Source organism: Rattus norvegicus, chromosome 6 (genome assembly GCF_021556685.1).
Source record: "Rattus norvegicus strain SHRSP/BbbUtx chromosome 6, alternate assembly SHRSP_T2T, whole genome shotgun sequence".
Classification (NCBI taxonomy): Eukaryota; Metazoa; Chordata; class Mammalia; order Rodentia; family Muridae; genus Rattus; species Rattus norvegicus.
Genome location: NC_141539.1, coordinates 17,096,672 through 17,117,472, shown reverse-complemented (window position 1 = coordinate 17,117,472; position 20,801 = coordinate 17,096,672). Strand labels below are relative to the sequence as shown.

The 20,801-nt window shown below is 49.1% G+C and overlaps 1 protein-coding gene and 1 long non-coding RNA gene across 26 annotated transcripts in view; one reads left to right on the top strand and one right to left on the bottom strand.

Annotated features, from left to right (window-relative positions):
* Positions 1–14,011, top strand: part of Mta3 (metastasis associated 1 family, member 3) — a 119,337-nt gene extending 105,326 nt beyond the window's left edge. For 6 of the 17 annotated variants that reach the window (XM_087551878.1, XM_087551877.1, XM_087551886.1 and 3 more), the window contains exons 17-18: positions 8,756–8,947; positions 10,570–14,011. In XM_087551878.1, coding sequence (XP_087408004.1) covers positions 8,756–8,913 — 158 coding nt within the window. In that variant the 3' untranslated portion in view covers positions 8,914–8,947; positions 10,570–14,011. 17 annotated transcript variants of the gene reach the window in all.
* On the bottom strand, positions 117–20,162 carry LOC148005057 (uncharacterized). 9 transcript variants are annotated; one of them, XR_015622718.1, is made up of 9 exons: positions 19,923–20,162; positions 10,577–10,677; positions 8,742–8,830; positions 7,792–8,292; positions 6,961–7,111; positions 6,194–6,361; positions 4,678–4,724; positions 1,236–1,292; positions 117–622 (listed from the first exon to the last, which is right to left on the bottom strand). It is a non-coding gene; the product is annotated as an uncharacterized LOC148005057 (long non-coding RNA). The 9 variants fall into 9 exon arrangements; XR_015622717.1 differs by lacking the exon at positions 4,678–4,724; XR_015622720.1 differs by lacking the exons at positions 6,194–6,361; positions 6,961–7,111; positions 7,792–8,292 and having other exon boundaries at positions 19,923–20,124.
* Between the last annotated feature and the right edge of the window lie 639 nt (positions 20,163–20,801).

The following is a 20,801-nucleotide window of genomic DNA, read 5'->3' as shown; positions in this document are numbered from 1 at the left end:
CATAGAGGCATACAAGGATTGGTTGGAACCATTTGCCCTTTAACTTCATTGGTTCACATCATGGTCACATTGTCCTTGGTGCCTGGAGCAATGCTATGGTTTTGGGCAGTGGCAAGTCCCTGATGGTCCTGATGGTCATGTGACTACCACGAGGACAGGGTGTAACTAGGTCTTAAAACCACAAATGGGTGAGGGAGGTATAACTGGTGGAATTTCCTGGCAGGGGAATTTTTCTTAGGGGAGGGGTGTAGCTTGTGGAATTTTCCTTTGGTTCCACACCAACAGCTCAGAGAGGTTAAGTGACTCACCCAAAGTCACATTAACAGGTAGCCTCAGGGGGATTTGAACTCCCAATCTTGCGTTGCCTTCCAGACAAATAAGGACTCTGGGCTGTGCCAAGTGAGGCCTGTTCTCTGGAGCTGTTTCCTGGGTATAAGAGTTGGGTGTCTGTTTGCAGATGCACAGGAAAAGGCAGTGGGTAGTTGGGAATCTCTTGGTTTAGTTTCATTGTGTTTGTCTCTCGCTCGGACTGTGAAGTGTCTAACAGAAACCTGTGGGCTCCATTCTCTGGCTCCCAAAGCTCCTCCATCCATGTCTGGCGCCTGTAGCGTTTCTTTTCCAGCTTTCAGAAGGAAAGGGGAAAGAAGAAAAGCGAAAAGTCAGAGAATCTCTTGAAGGTAGAAGGTGTTTATGTTAAACCTGCTGCCTCTGACTCATAGTAGGTGCTCAGTAAGTGTTAGATTCAGTCTCCAGTGGCGGAAGAAGCACGAGTCCTGACAGATTAAGGGCCTGTATTTGATCTGCAGAACCCACTTTTGGAAGGAGGGGTGTGGTGGAGAGAGTTTCGCACACCTTTGATCCCAGCACAGGAGGCAGGCAGATCTCTGAATTTGTGGCCAACCTGTTCTATAGAGTGAGTTCTAGGACAGCCTAGGCTACACAAAGATCTGAAAACCAAAATTGGGGTGTGAGAGACACACTGGATAAATGGTTCAGCAGATAAGAACACTGGCCACTCTTCCACACTGGTTTGATTCCTGGAACCTGCATGGCAACTCACAACCATCTACGACTCTAGTCCCAGGGGATCTAATGACCTCTTCTGCCCTCCGAGGACACCAGGCACACAGGTGGCACACAGACATACATGTAGACAAAGCACCCATTAACAGAAAATAAGTAAATATATTTTCAAAAAGACACCTGCTCATAATCCCCGCTCAAGGAAGACTTGCCTGCGACTGGAATCCAGCCATCCAGCCCGGCCTACTTGGTGAGTTCCAGGCCACCATCTTAAAAAAAAACAAAACAACAACAACAACAACAAAACAGAACAACAAAGGCAGCACCTAAGGAGCAAGACCCAGGTTGACTTCTGGTCCCTATGTGAACGTACACACACACTAGCTCTCCAGTGGGCAAGGTGTTACATACCCGTAAACCCAGCATTTGGGACCACCACCCCCTCCCTTCCCACTGAATCCCCTCCTCTTCCCACTGAATCCCCTCCTCCTCCCACTGAATTCCCTCCCCCTCTCACTGAATCCCCTCCTCTTCCCACTGAATCCCCTCCCCTTCCTACTGAATGCCCTCCCTTTTCCACTGAATCCCCTCCTCCTCCCACTGAATCCCCTCCTCTTCCCACTGAATCCCCTCCCCTTCCTACTGAATGCCCTCCCCTTCCTACTGAATCCCCTCCCCTTCCTACTGAGTCCCCTCCCACTGAATCCCTTCCCCTTCCCACTGGATCCCCGCCCCCTTCCTACTGGACCCCTCCCAATGAATCGTTCTCTCTCCTACTTTCTTGTCTTTTGTATTTTTGTGACCCAGTAAGTTCAATTAACAATGCCTGCAAGAGCACGAATGGGGGATTGTTTGATGGGACATGGCCCCATCTTATGCAAGTCACCACAGCTGCTTTGAGTTTGTGAGTGTGGTGACCATGTCATATGTCTATATATGGATTGAACTTGGGCCCCAAGATGGACTCTCCTAATTGATTCTGGGACTCAGTGCTCTTTCCTTACAGGCCCAACTACTGAGGAAGCTGAGGTAGAGCGTTGTTATGTTGCCATGTCTATTTGCACATTAAAGGGTGTGATATCGTTACAAAGAAATTGCCTTTGATTACTTAATTCCACGGAACAGTAAAGACGAGAATTCGGGCTTGTATAATTAGAAGCTGACAGCAGCGGGATGGGACATCAAGATCTTCAGACAGACAGTGTGAGTATTTCTCACAGTGAAGAATAAATTTGAAAAATAAAATCCCGAAAGGAGAGAGCAGATGGGCTGTGTGCGCCTCTCCTGACCTCCTCAGCGGACAGACTCCTCCCACCCCTGTCATCTGCTGGCGTCTGGGTTGGCCCTCTGACCTTTCATTGCACTGCCAAGCAAGATTGCTCTACCACGGGGACCTGGAGGAAAAGTCGTGCTGCGGACTGATACTGCCCACCGGGGCGCAGCTGGAGGTGCTTAAACCTTTAGAATGGCATGGCTACTGTCTCAGGGGTAGTGAATATGACTTGGTGTGTCAAGAAAACCACACCAACAGGCCCCGGAAGAGAAGTGGGGTGGAGCTGGGGCAGCCGGGCAGGAAAAGTGATAAATTGTGCAATAGCCCCTTTTTAATCCTCTCTCTTCTGGCTTATTTCCCCTGGGGCATGCTGGGATGCTGTAGATTGTTCTTTATCTCCCGAATTGAGTGATGCTGTTTCCTCAACTCTCCTATGGAGAGGGCGTCTACTGCCGATGGCTCTCCAAGTACAATATTATGATCTGGGACGTGAAGAGTGTCCTTTTGATGATTTGTTTCTGGTATCAATGATCCAACGAGTCCAACTGTTGGCGTCTCAGCTCTGGGAAACGGGTGGTGGCGAGGACCACCGTCCCAGTGTTAGAGCTCTGGGGCTGCATCTGCCGTCTTCACAAATGCCAATAAAAATAGACTGCTGGGGACAGTGGATGGCACACCCGGGCATGCCTGGGCCCCACTGCCTTCTGTCAGCAATTATATGTCACTTCCAAAGACCACGGTTTTCCTTCTGAATGTTTAGAACATTATTTATAGAAGAAAGTCGAGTTTCTTTAGATTCACCTCCAGTCTCCTCATCTCTAATGTAGTGTCATAATGTGGCTAAATATATATTCTAAACTCTGTATTTAAAAACCGTGATTTTGGGCTGGGGCTATAGTCAGTTGGTAGAGGGCCTACAGGCCCGGGAGGTAAACCCTCTCACTGAACAGTCCCGTTGGTTGGCACAGCTTTGGGGTTAGAGGCAGGAGGGTCAGGGATTCATCATGGACTATACAGAAATGTAAAGGCCAGGGCTACTAGAACGTCTGTTAGTGTGGCACAGTGGTGGAGTGCTTGCCTGCCGTTAGGTAGGCTGTTAAATGTGAAACAAAGGAGCACCTTGTGTATTAAAGGGCTCTACGGCTACTCCCTCCCTGTCTGAGGACCATAGAGGACCATAGATGTTCCCTCCACCCAAGAAGCCACAGGGATAGGGTTGTAGGAGGATAGACCCAAGTGCATTAGTCATGATTAATCAGCAACCTGGTATTTTAGGATATCTGGCCAGATTGGCCATCCCTGGACTTGGGTTTCCTGATAGCACATTTTCTCCCAGAGAACACTTGTCTGTCTCTGGAGGAAATACTAGTGTGTTCCCAAGAGACCTAACTGGAGGCCTGCAATGTGGAGATCCTGGGGGAGTGACAGGTGTCCATGGCTGTTAGTGAAATCTTTAGCTGTGAGGGCCCATGCTGACTTCTTCAAGTTGTTGCATTAAAGATTTATTTTATATATATATTTATATTTAATAAATATGTATTTATATATATATATGATGAGTACACTGCCGCTGAGACACACCAGAAGAGGGCATTAGATCTCATTACAGATGGTTGTGAGCCACCATGTGGTTGCTGGGATTTGAACTCAGGACCTCTGAAAGAGCAGTCAGTGCTCTTAACCACTGAGCCATTTCTCCAGTCCCCCAGACATCCTTTTCACTCTGTCTCTGGATTTCCCGATCTTATTAACTAACCCACACAGGGTAACCTTCCTGAAGTAAACTCTGGCTAGAAAGCTAAGCCAAGTATGAGAGAGTTCGGAAATGCAAAGAAGACAGAGGAAGGGAAGGGATTTAGTTTCTTCGAAGGCTCACCAAGTTAGACTCACTATCAAAGCTCGAGCACAAATGTCCAAGGAGCCTTCAGGATATCAGTACTGGATCATTTGGGGGTTGTTGATGTTGTTGATGTTGTTGTTGTTATTGTTGTTGTTGTTTTAAGGGAGGGTTTCTCTGTATAGCCCTGGCTGTCCTGGAATTCGATATGTAGACCATACTGGCTTCAAACTCAGAGATCCACCTGTATCTGCCTCCCAAGTGCTGGGATTAAAAGTGTGCACCGCCACGCCTGGCTTATTTATTTTTATCTTTTTATGTATATGAGTGTTTTACTTGCATGCGTGTATGTGCACCACGTGTGTACCTCGTGCCCAGGGAGGCCAGAAGAGGATGACAGATTCATTTAGGACTGGAGTTAGAGAAGGGTGAGTCACTGTGTAGGTGCAGGGAACTGAACTGGGTTTCTTGACAAGAGCAGCATTTGTGAGCTTTCTCAGCCTCTCAGTTTTGAATCTAGATGCCTCAGTAAATAAAGACCCACCTCAGAAACCAGTGTATAAAGGCTCTTCCTCAGAGATCTCCCAGACTCTAGCAAGGAAATGGGGAAAACGTTCTGCCTTAGTTTCTTTTTCTGTTACTTCATTAAAGTACCTGCCCTCCAACACCCCCCACCCCCAAATCATAAGGGAGAAAGGTTTATTTGTTTCACAGTTCCAGGGTACAGTCCACCATGGTGAGGAGGTCAAAGCGAAAGCTCAGCCTCCTTTCTCCAATCATACAGTCTAGGATCCCGGCCAGGGGATGGTGCCGCCCACAGTGGACAAGTCTTCTCACCTCAGTTAACACAGCCCTATAATCCCTGACACGTGCATGCCTGAGGTCCTCCTCTTTCTGGAAAACTGTCTCAGTTTAACTTTCCAGTCAGATTTGCCTGTCTTCCCATTAGTGTGTCAGTTTTTGTTTCATATATTTTTAAATTCTGTTGCTGCATGTATACGTAAATGCATATGTGATTTTCATGTCTTTTTTACCACCGTGAAGTGACCCTCTTTGTCAGTGTGAATACTTCTTATCTGACAGCCTACTTTTTCTGATATCAGTCTGACCACATCACTTTTCTTTCTTTTTTTTTTTTTTTCATCTCTTTTCTAAAACTTGTTTTCAGGGTCAGAACGATGGCTAAGCAGGTAAAGGCGCTGCCACCAAGCCTGTGACCTGAATTCGATCCCTGGGACCCTCATGGTGAAAGGAGAGAACCGACTCCTACAAGTGTCCTCTGACCTCCACACGTGCACTGTGGTACGCACACACTCACACACACACACACACACACACACACACACACATACACTCACACACACACATTAATAAAATGTAATGAAATTTTATAAAAATATAAAAAATATTTAAAAATAATAAAATGTAATGAAAATGGCCTTTAGGTGTTTGTTTTGTTTTCGCACCGTTAGAAATCAAACCCAGGACCTCATGCGCGCTAGAACCACTGAACTAGTCCAGCTTGAGTTTTGTTGTTCTTTTCAATTCTCTGCGTGCTAGGCAAATGCTCTTTTCCTCCTTCCCTTTCTCTAGCTTGTTCTTTTCCCTTTCCAGACCGTCTCACTGCGTGGCCCAGGTCAGCCTCTGACTGGATCCTCCTGCTCAGTTTTCTGAATGCCGGGATCACAGGCTTTTAAATGAGCCTTTTCTTATTAAATCCAAAGTGAGGTGGATCAAACAGCATCTCCAAAGCCAGTGTGCACTGCTCCATCACAGATTTGAAAATTTCTACCCCAAATTAATTAATTAATTAACTAATTGATTGATTTTTAGGATGGGATCGCTGTAGCCTTGGCCGGTCTGGAACTCACAGAGGACCACCTGTCTCTGCCTCCTGAATGCTGGGATCAAAGGTGTGCAACCACGCTCAGCCATCCAGTCCTTTTATATTGCTTTACTTTTTTCTTTATTCTACACAGGGTCTCACTGTGTAGCCCTGGCTGGCCTAGACAGGGCTGGAGAAATGCTGGCCAGAATTCACAGAGACCCAATTGCCTTACCTCTCGAGGGCTGGAATCAAGGGTATGCCCTTTTATATTTCTAAAATACAGCACAGGGACAGCCATCCCTGTAATCCCAGCATTCCGAGTGTGAGATGGTCAGATCATGAGTTCAGGGCAGGCCTGCACTCATGTTCAAGGACCATTTGATTTTTATAGTGAGTGTCTCTGGAAAAAAAGCAACACACACCATTAGCTTCTTTAACATATTTACAGCAGACAGTTTGATTCCACGTGGCCTCCTTACAGCTTAATCTCACATTCATGTCCTGCTCACATTTTTCTTTTGATTATTAGTTCCATCTTCCTGTCTCTCCTCTCTGAAACTTAAACTACAAGTCACTGTGAATGACGGGCTATAGAGACTCTGACTTCCATCTTCTCTGCCTTGTCCCGAGGTTTGCTCTCGCAAGTGGTTAAATTGGAAAATCACTTTGATCCTTAATTCTTCCTTTTTCTATTTCTGTGTGGCAGGGGGAGGAGGGGTGCATGTTTTTGTGTGCATGTTGGCATGTGTCTGTGTGCATGTTTGCATGTGTCTATGCGTATTGCATGTGTCTGTGTTCACATTTGTGTGCACCGTGAGTTACTGATGCATGTGCTTTGGAGGCGGAGGTCGATGTTGAGAATCATGACCACACTTCCACTCACTGAGGCAGGGTCTCTCCAGTCCAGCCCACTGTGATCAGTCTTGCTAACCAGCTTGCTCTGGGAATCCTCCTCTTTCCCTTCCAAGACTGGGATTGCAAGCAGGCCACCATGCCCACCTGGCATTTGTAATGGGAGTTCTGGAGATCCAAACTCTTGTCCCCATGCATGAGTGGTAAGCTCCTTAACCAGAGTCGCCTCTCCAGCCCTGATCACTGATCCTGTGGAGGCTTAGTTTAAAACAGCAGTTCTCAAACTGTGTCACGACCCCTGTGAAGAGCCATCAGAAAGCACAGATGTTTGCATTATGATTCATAACAGAAGTAAAATTATGGTTACAGAGTAGCGATTAAAATAATTTTATGGCTGGAGGTCACCACAACATGAGAAATTGTATTACGGGGTTGCAGCATTAGGAAGGTTGACAACCACTGGTTTAAAAATTTGAGGTCTTCAGATTTGCTTAGCTTCCTGGGTTTTCAATGGAAAATTCATGTTGACCCAGTCCCTGTAAATTGGTAGAAATTAAACTCCAAGTTATGCCTTCCCAGCACAGGTGGCTACTAATGTCCCTCTCCGGCCTCTGAACACTCCCTGGTGTTTCTAGGCTCTTGGAGCTTCTCCTGTTCTTACCAGTCAGAAATGAGACTGTGATTTAGGGGGCGGGGTAAGAACATCTGAGGTCTTCTGGGTTTACAGCTCATAGACAGTCTGATGGCCTTAGGCTCCGCCCACAATGGCTCCTGGTAGTTAGGCCACAGCTTTCTGCCTGAGTAGGTTCCTGCCTTCCATTGCTCTCAGGAAAGGCAAAAGCTGAGTACCTCCACTTAGTCCCTCCCACTTTGTCCTAGGGCCTCTCCCTTACCTCCAAACAGTTGTTTGTTTGTTTGTTTTAATACTTTGCCCAAAGTTGTTTGGCTGGGGAGTTAGTCTAATATAAATTAACGTACCATTGCCGGAAGTAGAACTCCACCCTTTCATGCCTCTCCACCTTGGTTTTCCGGTTTTCCTGGCAAAGAAAGGAAGGAAGGAAGGAAGGAAGGAAGGAAGGAAGGAAGGAAGGAAGGAAGGAAGGCAGGCAGGCAGGCAGGCAGGCAGAAAACCTTGCTGCTTTTACTCTAACCAGAGGACACTGATTGTTCTTATATTTGATCTCCAGCATTTGTGTTAGAGATTTTTCTCCTTGTGACCTTTATTTAAGGACCCTGGGCTTCTCTAGTCCAGGTAAGACCCTGCAATACCGCAGGAAACAACAGCAACACATTGGCATGGTGAGTCTGAGCGGTCGCTGACTGGCTCCTGATGATGCGCTCCTCAGGTTCCCCAGAGAATCTTCCTCAGAGGGCATGTGCTTAGCTGTCTGCATTCTGGAAGCCCACTGGGAAGACGGATGGCTGGAGGGTCACTACCCAGGATGCATACTCACTTGATCTCTCAGATGTGCTTGATACCTGGTGGGAAGTAGATAGTTGCCCAATGAACCTGGGCTGGGGAGAGCTCTGGGCCTGCTTCTCTCGACATCTCCTTCTCTGCCATCTTCCCTCTCCGATTCCTGGTATCATTTTCTGAGCTCTTTGAGGAGTCTTTGGACAAGCTGGGCTCTCAGCTTCCCAGCCAGCCTCAAATTTAGCTTTCAGACATGTGTGTATCAGTGTGTGTGTGTGTGTGTGTGTGTGTGTGCGCGTGCGCACGCGTGCATGCCCGCGTGTGTGTGGGTGTGTTTATGTACTCATGCATACATACATGTCTGACCACACATGTGACGGTCAGGACAACTCCTTCCACTGTCTGGGTTCTAGGGATCGAACTCAGGTCGCCAGGCTTGCACGCAAGCTCCTTTTACCTCCTGAGCCAGCTCACTGGCCCACGTCTAGTTTTCTTAGACCATAGTCTCACTCACCATCTGCTTTCCAGCCTCCAAGATTCGGATGGCGAATTCTCTGATTTTCGGAAGGGGAGGACATGAACTCAGAAGCCTGCAACTAGAAACTGTAAAAGAGATTGCTTTTGTGTCACCGGTTGATCAGAGGGCAGAGTCTCCAAGTCCACGGGCTTCAAGTACTTCTGAGTAGTCAAACCAATAGGGAACATTTTGCAGAAAACAAAGTAAGTGCTCGTGATTCAGAGTTAGTGACAACAAAAGTGACCAGCATAGGTGGACACATTGGCGCATGAGCAGAAAGATAAACGACTCAGGCTGCCTCTGGTCTTAGAAAGAGACCTGGGAGTTAGACCTTCTCCTGGGGCCCTGCGCTATTGCTGCTATGACCTGGGGTCCTGAAGGTGCCCATTTTCCTTGCTTCAGTGATGTGCAGTGGGGCTGGGGAAGGTTTGGGCAGGAAAAAAATGAAGTGACAGCCTTGTGAGGGCAGCTGTGAGCTCTGGGACTCTGCTACTCTGCTACAGAGAGGTAGCCCATCTCAGAGCCAGTGTGGGGGAAGCAGGTTTGAGCCTAGACTCCAAATCCTGAGCTACCAGCAGGAGAGGGTTGCTCTGAAGCCCAAGCAGGTAAGTTTAGCAAAACTTTACCATGGTAGGTCAGAAACATGGCTTCTGTATGCTATGTTCAAAGCAGGTGTTCTATATCTGTACAGACAAGGGAATAACAGTCCCCCATCTTCCCCAGCAAAGGTGGGGGAACAGACTTCTGAAAAATACTGGCACACTCGTAACTCAGACATTGAAAGAAGGCATTATACTTTTATTAGACTGTTACTAACAGAATACAGGCCTGGATAGAGAATGGGAGGCTCAGTAGAACGGAAAAAAAAAACTTGATCTGAGTTAAGATCTGAGTTCAAATCTTGACTCTGGTGTCCTCACTGCATGACCTTAAGCAAGCCCTCAACCTTTCTGATCTCCCTATGGTTCTGGAAAAGCAGTCACATAGCACCCAAGAGGACCAGCAAAGCAGCTGACAATTGACTCCTGAACTAAATTTGAGCCTTTAACACATTTAATGAGCACCTACTGGATACCAGTCTGTGCGTACATGCCTTCCCTGTTCTCAAAAGTCCCATGAAGTAACGCTTTAGCTCAGCTCCATCCTCTGTTGCTCTGGATGGATCAGGCCCGTATGGGTGGACATTTTGGTCCTGTCAAGGCTGTAGTGGATTCTGGGCATTTTAGCCCATCTCAGCACCCTCCACCCCACCCGCCCCGTATCCTGCTGTGTAATGGAAGACAGCAGTGACAGTGTTGGCAGCCATGTCTGCTGTTCTATCACACATCCAGGTGCACAGAGCTGACAGTGTGGGGAAGCAGAGGAGCATGTCACCATTTCTGGCCCCGAGACACTGGGAATTAAGCTTCACTCTCCTACAGAGTGTATTATTAGCCCGCGAGTGTCTGCATATGATCATTGCCGCCGCTGAAGGCGGTGTGGGCAGCTCCTCCCAGCTCAGTGCGCTCCTCATTCCTCCAAATCAGCCGGAAGTTCTGAGAGATAAACGCAGGACCACCGGCCTGGGGTGCAACAGCCTCACCAGCACCCGCTGCACCTGCATCCAAATCCTGGCTTTGGTGCTTTGGTGTCTCTTGGACATTTTCCTACCTCTGTGAACTTTCCCTCTGGTCTATCCCTAAACTACACTGTGAGCCTTCCTTTCACTGCCGGACGCCATGTTGGTGGGAGGCTTCCAGCCCCACCCCCACCCCCTGACTCTCAGTTTGCTCCCAATGTTAGAAACCAAACGTTTAGCTTTGATCTTGTTTCTTACCTTTTCCAGAACTTACCTGCTGTGTGTCAGACTGAGCTATTCCTATTCCATCGTGTACTTCAAGACCTGCTACTGTCCCGCCGGTGGTCACAGCCATGCCTGGAAAGGAGGCGGCCCCTAGAGTGGGAGAGCTCCGTGTACACCCCTTGGAAGCCCAAAGGGGCAGGGAAGAAACTGTAGGAGCACACGGTCTGGGTCTGTGACTCTATGTGTGACCAGTGGCGCCTCACCTCCTTCCCAGAAACCTTGCTCTTCCAGAGTGGACCTGTCTGTGAACTGAGGCAGGGAGCTTCTAGCCTCCTGGCCTCCCAGTTCCCAGTCCCTAGATGCAGCCGGCTCAGCCATGGAGGCCGCTGAGAGCCCGGAGCCCCACTGCATGTGTCCACCCTACTGTTTCACGCTGTGACGTTATGTACAGGAGAGACACGGCATCTTTCTGAGTCGATTCTCCTTCAGAACGTGCCAGTGTTTCTGCAGCTCGTAATATTCCCTGCCCTCGCTATTGTATCTCTTGGCTTTTTCTCGATGGACTGCCTTTCTTTCCTCTCTGAGGAAATTGTTCTTTCCTTTCTGCATCCTGTACAGGGTTTGCTCCCACCCTCTTGGCCTCGGCCAGCCTGTGCGTGACTCTCAGCATCTGTTTAGTCGCTGGGGTCGAATTGGTTTGCCTTCAGTCCGGTAGCGCTCCCCAGAGAGCGGGTGTTGACCGTGCCAAGTGTGTGCATCACTGTGACAAGCGGTTAGCCTACCGCCTTCTCCCCTTACGGCTAAACCAGCTGATGAAGACCTGTAGCCGGGGTGGAAGGCTTCTACAGTGGGTCACGGATCCCCCCATTTTAAGTAGACTCTGTTGGGCCCGAGGGGTGGAGTAAAGGGTAGAAATCCTGTTTGTAGATATGTCCATGGAAATGGCTTTGTGTTCCCTCGCTCTTCCAGCTCAGTGTCTTTGTGAGAGCCTTGCTGAGGCCCCTGGAGACCTGCCTATTTTACTGAATACCAGCCTTCAGTGACATCCCAGATGGCTCCTCTGCCAGCCTCTACACTTAGCTGCAGTCACCAAAGTAACTCCCTAAGCAGAGGACGTGACCACCTCTCCATTAGCAGGGACAAGCTGTGTGGAACGCAGAATCCCAGTACTGTGATAGATGACTAGAGTCTGACCTTGCAACCACCTTGGGGCCCGTGTCTTAAAGCAGCTGGGTGGCTGACAGGAGGCACTCCAAACAGGTTGTTGTAGGACAGAGTGGCCAAAACCCCCAAGAAGAGTAAATTGTCACAAAAATAATGGCATCTGGAAGCCTGTGTTTCAAGCACCAGTAAGGAGTGCTATGTGGCTGAGGACACTGGCCAGGGTACCAGCTGCCTCGTCCTTTCCCAGTATTCTCTGGGGAGGAAGACCTACTCATCATATGCCTTGACACAGCTATGGCAAGTCCCCACCACTGCTGGGCCATGACTTGGGGCCTTGCGGGTGGGGCCTGGGTCAGTGGTGCCCCATGAGACAGGTGCAGGTGGCTGGCATTTCACTATAGTATCCCCATCAGCAAAGACACAAAAGAGGGAGCAACTGGCCTTTGGGGTATTGTCTTAGTTAGGGTTTATTACTGTGAAGAGGCACCATGACCAAGGTAACCCTTATGAAGGAAACCGTTTAATGGGGGCAGGGTTAGCTTCAGAGACTCAGTCCATTATTATCATGGTGAGCATGAGCATGGCAGTGCCCAGGAAGACACGGTGCTAGGGGAGGAGCTGAGAGTTCTACATCTCGATACACCAGTAGCAGATGGAGCCTCACTGAGCATAGCTTGAGCATAGGAGACCGCAAGGCCCGCCCCCAGAGTGACACACTTCCTCCAACAAGGCCACACCTCCAAGTAGTGCTACTCCCTATGGAGACGTATTCAAGCATATGAGGCCATGAGGGCCAGAGGTATTCAAAGCACCATCGGTAGTCTCTTAAAAAAAGAGACAAGGTAATCCAGTTATCTCTGACCCTACCCTGGGCTTATATGGCACATAGACATGGGGAGAAATGCTTGCCTCCCTGTTTACTCTCCTCTTCTACCCTGGCACATCATGAGTGACAGTTCATCGTGCTAACAATCAGTCGCCCTGACAGCTGAGGCTTCATTCTCTCCACCAGGTCCAGGAGATCCAGAGAAGGGCCTCTCCGGATGGTAGCGGCACAGGAGGCCTGTCCTAGCCTGGATCACAGTTAGCTCCGGGAAAAGCACAGCTCATTTTGAGCCCTATGTATCCAGAATGTTCTTTCTCACCTTGCTTGTGAGAGCTGGCTCTTGCGGCTTCACCCTCCTCAACACATAACTGAAGTAATTTCACTCCCCCGATTACTGGGAAACACAGACCACTGCCGGAATGTTCCAGGGTAAATAAGACAGGTTCCAGGGGACCGGGTCTCCTGTCTTTGCCTTTTCGAGCACTTGATGTTGAGAGAGTTTCTCACTACAGCCTTTCTGGGCCCGTGATGTTGCTGTCGTGGGAGTCAGTGGCATGTCCTCTTTGCTCAGTGAGCAAACTAGGAGTCAGGCTGAGGCTCTCCCCACAGGCTGCCCTGGGAGGACCCAAGACACTTTGCAAGGCATCCTTTTTTGCCCTCAGACATCGCCACTACTCTGATGAACTGGGGATGTGGGAAGTGGGGAACTGAAGGAGGTTGCTGGAAGTTCTCGCAGTTCTGCCTTGTCTAAGGCCCAGTGTCTATCACTCAGGGCCCGGCCCGGAGAGCAAACCTTGTTTCGGGGGTTCAGAACTGAAGCGAGAATGGCAGAAGTGGGGAGCATGACCCAGATGTACATAGTGAGGAGGCCAGGGCCACTGCGAAGGAGCCGAAGGAGCCGGGGCAGGAGGAATCAGAGTCCGGAGAAAGAACTCGGTCTCTTCCGCCCGCCCTCTGGATTTCTGTGGGTGCCTCCCACCAGCTGGCTGGGAGAAGCCAGCGACCCTGGGAGCCTGTGGGCTCATCATACAGCAGGGGAGAGAAGAGGCTGAAGAAGAGCCGCCCTGGGGGCGGGGCTACCCCTGTGGCTCTGTGTTCAGTTCCTCTGCAATGCAGAAGACCTTGGGGAAGGAGACAGAGGAGTGGCCGGCTTGGGCTTTTAGATTGTTTTCACTCTTCTGGGGAGGAAAGAGCTCTACTGGGAGGGAAAGCCTTTCCTCAGAGTTGACCCTGCTCTCCCTCGGAGGCCATCCGCCCTCTAAAGCACCCCGCCTCGTGCTCCCCTCTAGAAAGCCACGTCCTGGTTTCTGTGTACACCCCTGCCTGTTCCTCTCCTCCCAGGCTCTGGTTTCCCCTGCCTTGATCACTAACCAGAGCAGGCCACAATGCTTGGGAAGCTTTCTCCCACGCCATGCCAGTGTGGCCTGCCTGTCTGTAGGAGAGGCCATTCGACCGTCAGTTTGTATCGTGTTTCCAATAAATTTCTGGAAATCATGTCTAGTGTTGCGATATCCTTCCCAGGGCTAGTTGCAACCAAGAGGCACTCCCACCTCCACCCCTCCAGGCTTTGGTGTCTGGGGGACCTCGTCTAAAGGACGCTGTGTCTCTTCCTGCATGCAGGGTTTAGGAGAGGTCACAGGTCACCCCCAAACTCTCGGCAACTTTTCTCTAGGGTTGAATGCACTGTTACTGTCTCACCAACCACATCCTGAGAACGTGGTCGTTTCAGGAAACTGTGCCCCCAGATAAGTGCCTTTGACTTGGTGCCACTGAGGCTTAGGGGTGGGAGCATCAAGCACACCTAGACCTGTAAGTCACCCACAGGGCCACTCCTGCACTGCTGTGGCCAGGTCAGAGCCCTGGGGGCCCACACTGGGGTGCTTGGGAAGGTGCAGAGAGGACTGCTATGTGTCAGCCTGGGGCTGCCCTGTCAGGTGACTGAGCACACTGCATCGGTTACACTGCTGAGGCACTCTTAGGGAGAAACACACACAGGATCCTCCCAGCCTGTGTGCAGGACCATTGTTTCTGGAACTATGTGATAGATGGCCAAAAAGCAGAACCAATGGAGATGGTTTACTTGTTGGGTTTGTCTGAGTATTGTTGATTTTTTTAAATATGTATCATTTCTCTTTTGTTCAGGTATGTATGTATGTGTATGTATCTATGTATGTATGTGTGTGTATGTATGTGTGTATGTATGTGTGTGTATGTATGTGTGTGTATGTATGTATGTATGTGTGTGTATGTATGTATGTATGTATGTATGTATGTATGTGGGGTTACATGTGCCATGGAACACATATGGAGGTTAGGGGACAGCTCCTGCCAGTTCCCTTCTTCTGTCATGGAGGTCCCGAGGATAGAACCTAGATTGTTAGGTTGGTTGCAAGCACCCTACCTGAAGAGCCGTCTCCTGGACAAGAACCGATAGCCACAGAAAGGGTTGGTTTATTACATTGGCTCCCTTGTCGAGTGGGCAATCACATTTCCTTATGTCATTCTTTTTTTAAGATTTATTTATTTAATATATATGTGAGTGCACTGTCGCTGTCTTCAGACACACCAGAAGAGGGCTCAGATCCCATTACAGATGGTTGTGAGCCACCGTGTGGTTGCTGGGAATTGAACTGAGGTCCTCTGGAAGAGCAGCCGGTGCTCTAACCACTGAGCCATCTCTCCAGCCCCTTACGTCATTCTTAATTTCTGAATGAAAACAAGGTCCTAATTCCACCTAAAATCACTATCTCACACGCAACCACAAACATACTCCCCCCTGCCCCAGAATAAGTGCCCCCTGAGGGATGCTTAGACGTTTAGCGTCCCATAACTTAGGTACAGTGGTATATATTTACAGCACGTACATGTGAATATCATCTCAATGCTATACTATATAAGAAAGTCAAACAGCAAATATCTGCTTAATAAACAAGCAGTCTTTTTTATACAAGTATCTCACTTATTCATTGAGAGTTTCTTATATGTATACAATGTAATTTTATATCCACCCCTCCCTCTGGACACTGTCCCCAATCTCATAGCCTCCTTTTCTCCCACTGAATCCAATCTGTGGTGCCCATATGTGCATAAGTATGAGACCTCCCACCGGATCAAAGGTAACAGCAACCACACTCCCAAAGAGAAATGACATTCTGGGAGCTGGAGATGGCTCAAGGGTTGACGGTTCCTGCAAAGAGGTCAAAAAGAAAAACCTGTTCCTTGGGTAGCTGGCTTCTGGCTGGAGTCAGCTAATGGGAGGCACCCATAGAAATCCAGAGGGGGCAGGAACCAGAGGCTAATTGATTCCCAGCACACAAATGGCTACTAACCACCATCTCTAACTCCAGTTCCAGGGGATCTGGTGCCCTCTGCTGGTCTCTGTAGATAATGAACACACATTATGCACGAATAACACATGCAGGCAAGAGACTAATATACATAAAAATATTCTAAAATATTTCTCTTTTAAAAATATTTACTTATGTATCTTATGTATGTGAGTACACGGTAGCTGTCTTCAGACATACCAGAAAGAGGTCTTCGGATTCCATTACCGATGGTGTGAGCCACCATGTGGTTGCTGGGAATTGAACTTAGGACCTCTGGAAGAGCAGTCGGTGCTCTTAACCACGGAGCCATCTCTCAGCCCCCTAAAACATTTATTTAAAAAAGAATAGAAAAACTACTCTCTCTTCCTTAGCTGCCATCAACTGCCAGTAGCTGCTCAGGGACACATGTGAGTCCCTGACCCCATCCGTGCTGGAATTTTGACCTGTGTAAGTAACCACAGATACTGTGAGTTCATGTGTACAATGGCCATGTTACGCCCAAACAATACTGCTTCACAGCACTCCTTCCCATCTCTCGCCCTTACGTACTGTAATACATTGCTATGTCCTATTTAGGACATCTACATTACCCACTGCTCACCCGCTGCAAAAAGAAGCTTCTCTGAGCAAGGCTGATGACAGCCACACAAATCTATGGATATAACAATAAATATTATCGGCTTAGACTTTTCAAAACCTACTTTAATAAGGGTTCTTTATTTATTTATTTATTTATTTATTTATTTATTTATTTATTTATTTATATGAGTACACTGTAGCTGTCTTCAGACACACCAGAAGAGGGCATCAGATCCCATTACAGATGGTTGTGAGCCACCATGTGGTTGCTGGGGATTGAACTCAGGACCTCTGGAAGAGCTGTCGGTGCTCTTAACCACTGAGCCATCTCTCCAGCCCCTAATAAGGGTTCTTAAATGCTTCAACCTCCCTTCTAGCCCACTACCCACCAGAGGTAATGGAAAAGAAAGGTTACTAGGAAACAAGGGTTGTGGACCTGTTTAGAAATAATTCTTTGGGGCGATTCCCCCAAAATCATCAGTCCAGTTCTCTAGCAAACACCAAAGTTGAGTCCACAGCCGCAGTCCAACCTATTTGGCAGTCACCACTCATGAATCAGCAGTGGTGTTTCGGCCCAGAAGAAACCATGGGACCCCACTAGCCAATCAGCCCAAGGCCCCGTAAGCAGCAAGAAGCCACAGGAAAATCACGAGTTCTTGGCTGAGTTACTCTCTACAAAGTCACAAACGGAGACGATCAGCAACACAATGTCAGGTAAGTTAATGCAAGAGCCTCGCCATCCAAGACTAGCGAGGTGGAGCAAGGCGAACCAATGCCAGAGCCTCCGTCCACTGTCTGTGGGGGCCGTGTGTATATTCTTTCTAAACACCACACGTCCTCTCACGTGTCTGCTTCAGCAAAACATCCTTTCACCTGTATATCCGCCTCACAAAACACAACTGGGTTTCCAAAGAAACCAGAAGTTTCCACTTCAAACTATTTAGAAGGCAATGTGATAACATGCATGACCATTCAACAAGACAACGGTAATGGGATCTGCTCTAGAGCTTATGACACCCTGGCCCAGCTTCTGACCAGGTTTACAGCAGGCATGAATCTTCTTCTCTCTCAAACACACCCCTTCCTGCTGCAGACAGGCTGAATTCACACATCCACTACCTTTAGTTTACAGTAGCGTATCCAGACTCAAGCCAGACTACCACTTAGAAACCATAGGAAGTCACCCAACCTCTCCGTACCTCAGAATTCTCATCTGTGAAATGGGTTAACAGTATCTACCTCAGGACTAAAGAGATTAGCACATGTCCGGTGCTTAGACAAGAGCCTAGCACACAGGGTTTATTACAGTTAGCTCATTCTCCTTCCTACCTCTGTCCTCTCCTCTCCCTCCTAAAACTATATCTGATTTTTTTCGGTTCTGTCCACAAGACAACAGAACACCCAAACCACCAAAACCTCAGTCCTCTGCTAACTTCACCTTCTCTCCCTTTACTGGCAAAAGAACCGAAAGAGGAGAAGTGTGTCTCCATTACTTCAAACCTCATTAGTGCCTCAACCTATTACACTGCTTTATAGTTTCCCTTCTGCTCTGGCCCAACCACTCAGAGAACTTGCTGTCAATAAAGTCACTAATGACTGTCGAAAGCACCAAAAATCCGTCATCCAGTCTGAGTGGCTTGAGCACTCAGACCTGTGGTCACCCCAACCCCCAACCCCGACACACACACACACACACACACACACACACACACACACACACACACACACTGACCTCCCTATCATCTATTCAGACATATTTAGACATCACTCCTAGCTGCCTCAACCCACAGGCTGGCCTTGAACCCCTCACCTTCTGGGTGCTGGGATTATGGGCATGTGCCACCTGGCCTACCTTAAAACTTATGTCCTGAAAGGCTTTTCAAAAATATATAGGGGGGTTGGGGATTTAGCTCAGTGGTAGAGCGCTTGCCTAGCAAGCACATGGGTTTGGTCCCTGGGTTTGGTCCCCAGCTCCGAAAAAAAGAAAAAATATATAAAGGGCTGGTCAAGGAACTGTGAAATTGGGTGTCCATCCCAGGGGCTGACACAGCAGGGTTGCCTGTGCACTTGTCTTTGTGGACCGGCTTCCCTGAGGCATGCAGTCAGGGAGCGCTGTTGAAAATGCTCTGTTCTTGTGCGAGGCACTTTCCCTTCATAAATGGTGGTTTTAGCCCGTCTTTTCTAATGGAAATATCTTTACTTGGGCAAAGAGACTGCCTTCCCTAATGTTCTCTTTTCCTTGCCACAGCCCGCATCTTCTATTTAAAGCTTCCTTCTGAGCATTTTTCTGGGTCTTTCTTTGTGTGTGCCCCCTACCTGCAGGGACTTTTAAGAGTTGCATCTTGGTCCACTTCACTCTCTTCCTAAGACTCTCATCGTTATCATTACCTCTGCCTTCCCAGTCCAGCTTGATGGTACTCCTGCCTCTTGTTTCCCTGGAGACTTTCCACACCACACGCAGAGGCTCGACCCCCTGCCCTGTAAAACCGCTCGCTCACCAGAGTGGTCCTGAGCCCACCCGTCACCAGCCGCTATCCCTGCTCAGCCCACCAGTGCCTGTGACCTCTGACCCTATGCTCTTCCCTATAGTCCTATGTTCAGGTCAAGGAGAGCTCTCTGCCTCCCCCTATGTGTGGCCAGTGGGAAGCTCAGTAAATGTTTGGTGAGCATTAGTGACTACTGACCCCTCAATTACCAGCCCCACTCACCCCCTTACAAGGAGTCCTTGGAGGAAAGCAATGGGTGCCCTGGATAGGAACAGGTTACCCTGGGAGAAGCTACAGAGTGCTGGTCTACATTTGCATCATGTGGGCCAGAGCCCCAACATCTCCAGTTTACCTCACACCCCCTCAGCACTGCTCTCCTCGTTGTACAAAGGGAGGTTCTCCCTTCTTCCTCTCTCCTCTCCCTTGTCCCCGCCCTGCTCCCCATATGCACTTTCCTTCCCAGTCCTCTGATGTTGGCTCCTTTCCATCTTCTTTCCTGTAGTTGGCAAGGGTCAGGGGTCATGGTTTCCAGTCCTTAAATGGCGGAGCAAGTTTAGAGAAAGGTACACTGGGCCAGACCAAGGGAGCCCTGCTTTCCCTGGGGAGTGTAATGACAGCCTAACATTCAGCCTTAGAGAACCTTTAGAGAAGGTTCTCTAAAGCTCTAAAGCCTCAGGGTCCTTTAGAGAAGTCAGGCCTGGGGAAGTTGGGGCAGGCAGCAGTGGTGCTGGCAAGCTCAGTGGAAAGGGGGCTCAGTAACAGCCTGGGGTATAGCCAGAACCACAAGGAAGCTCCAGGGCTGGTAGGAACAGGATCCAAGGCAGCCTAGGTGGGCAAAATGGCTGTGCAGCCTTGAGGGCATCAAGACATTTCTCTCACATTAGTTTGGGCTGGAGCAGCCAGCTAACTATAGAAGTGTTGGCAGGAAGGTCTCCAGAAGAAGGGAGTGGAAACAGTGACACTCGGTCTCCCTCCAGCACCAGGGCCGCTCTAATCCCACAAAATACACACCTGGGTAGATACCTGGACAACCGGCACTCTGGGTGGCCAGCAATAACCAACCGTTTCTCAGGCATGAATTTCCAGCGGTGTCAGCTGTTCCATAAAGGGAGACAGGTGACTTGGAAATGTTCAATCTCAGACTGAGGGTGGCTGGCCTGGGCTTGGACTTCTGCACCCTGGTAGGAGGGCTTTGGAGAATAAAAGCCAAGGGAGGGGGCAGGTGCCGGAGGGACAGACAGGGTTGACACTAGGCAGGGGGCCCACAGCCCTTCCTGCCACCTGGCTTTCCTCTGAGCTCATTGGTGAGTTTTCAGAAAAGGGAAGTGGGTAGAGACACACTGGTTTCAAAATAAGTGCATCCGTCGTCTCTTGTCTGGCCTCCGTCCTGCCTGCTTTTCCCTTCCTTCCACTCCACTGTGCCTCCCTCCTGGAATTCCAACCCTGAGACCTGCATGATTCAAACATGTCTAATGTGGGTTGACTCCCTGCCCCAAGGGACTGTGGAGAGGGAATTAGGTCCCGTGTGAAAGACCCAGAACCCTGGAGAGCAGAGGCCCCCACCCAGGCACCCCTATCACCAGTGTCCAAGTAGCAGTAACAGACCACTAGGGGGAAACTAGTTCCTTCAGATCAAGAAAACGAACTCTCTGGCCTGGGGGAGACCTAGCCTTCTAGGTGGGCAGGTCAATCAATCTCTTGGCTAACAAAGCTAGGAAGGTAGATATTCTTTTGGCCATGCTAAGGGGACAGGAGGTACAAGTATGCATCCCTTTGATGACATGATGGCGTTTCCTTCCCAGAATTCCCACCCCTAGGGCGGTTGCCCTTGGAGTTGCAGCCAGATTACTCCACTAAGTCTTCTCTTTGGGGAAGCGTGGCTCCCCTTTC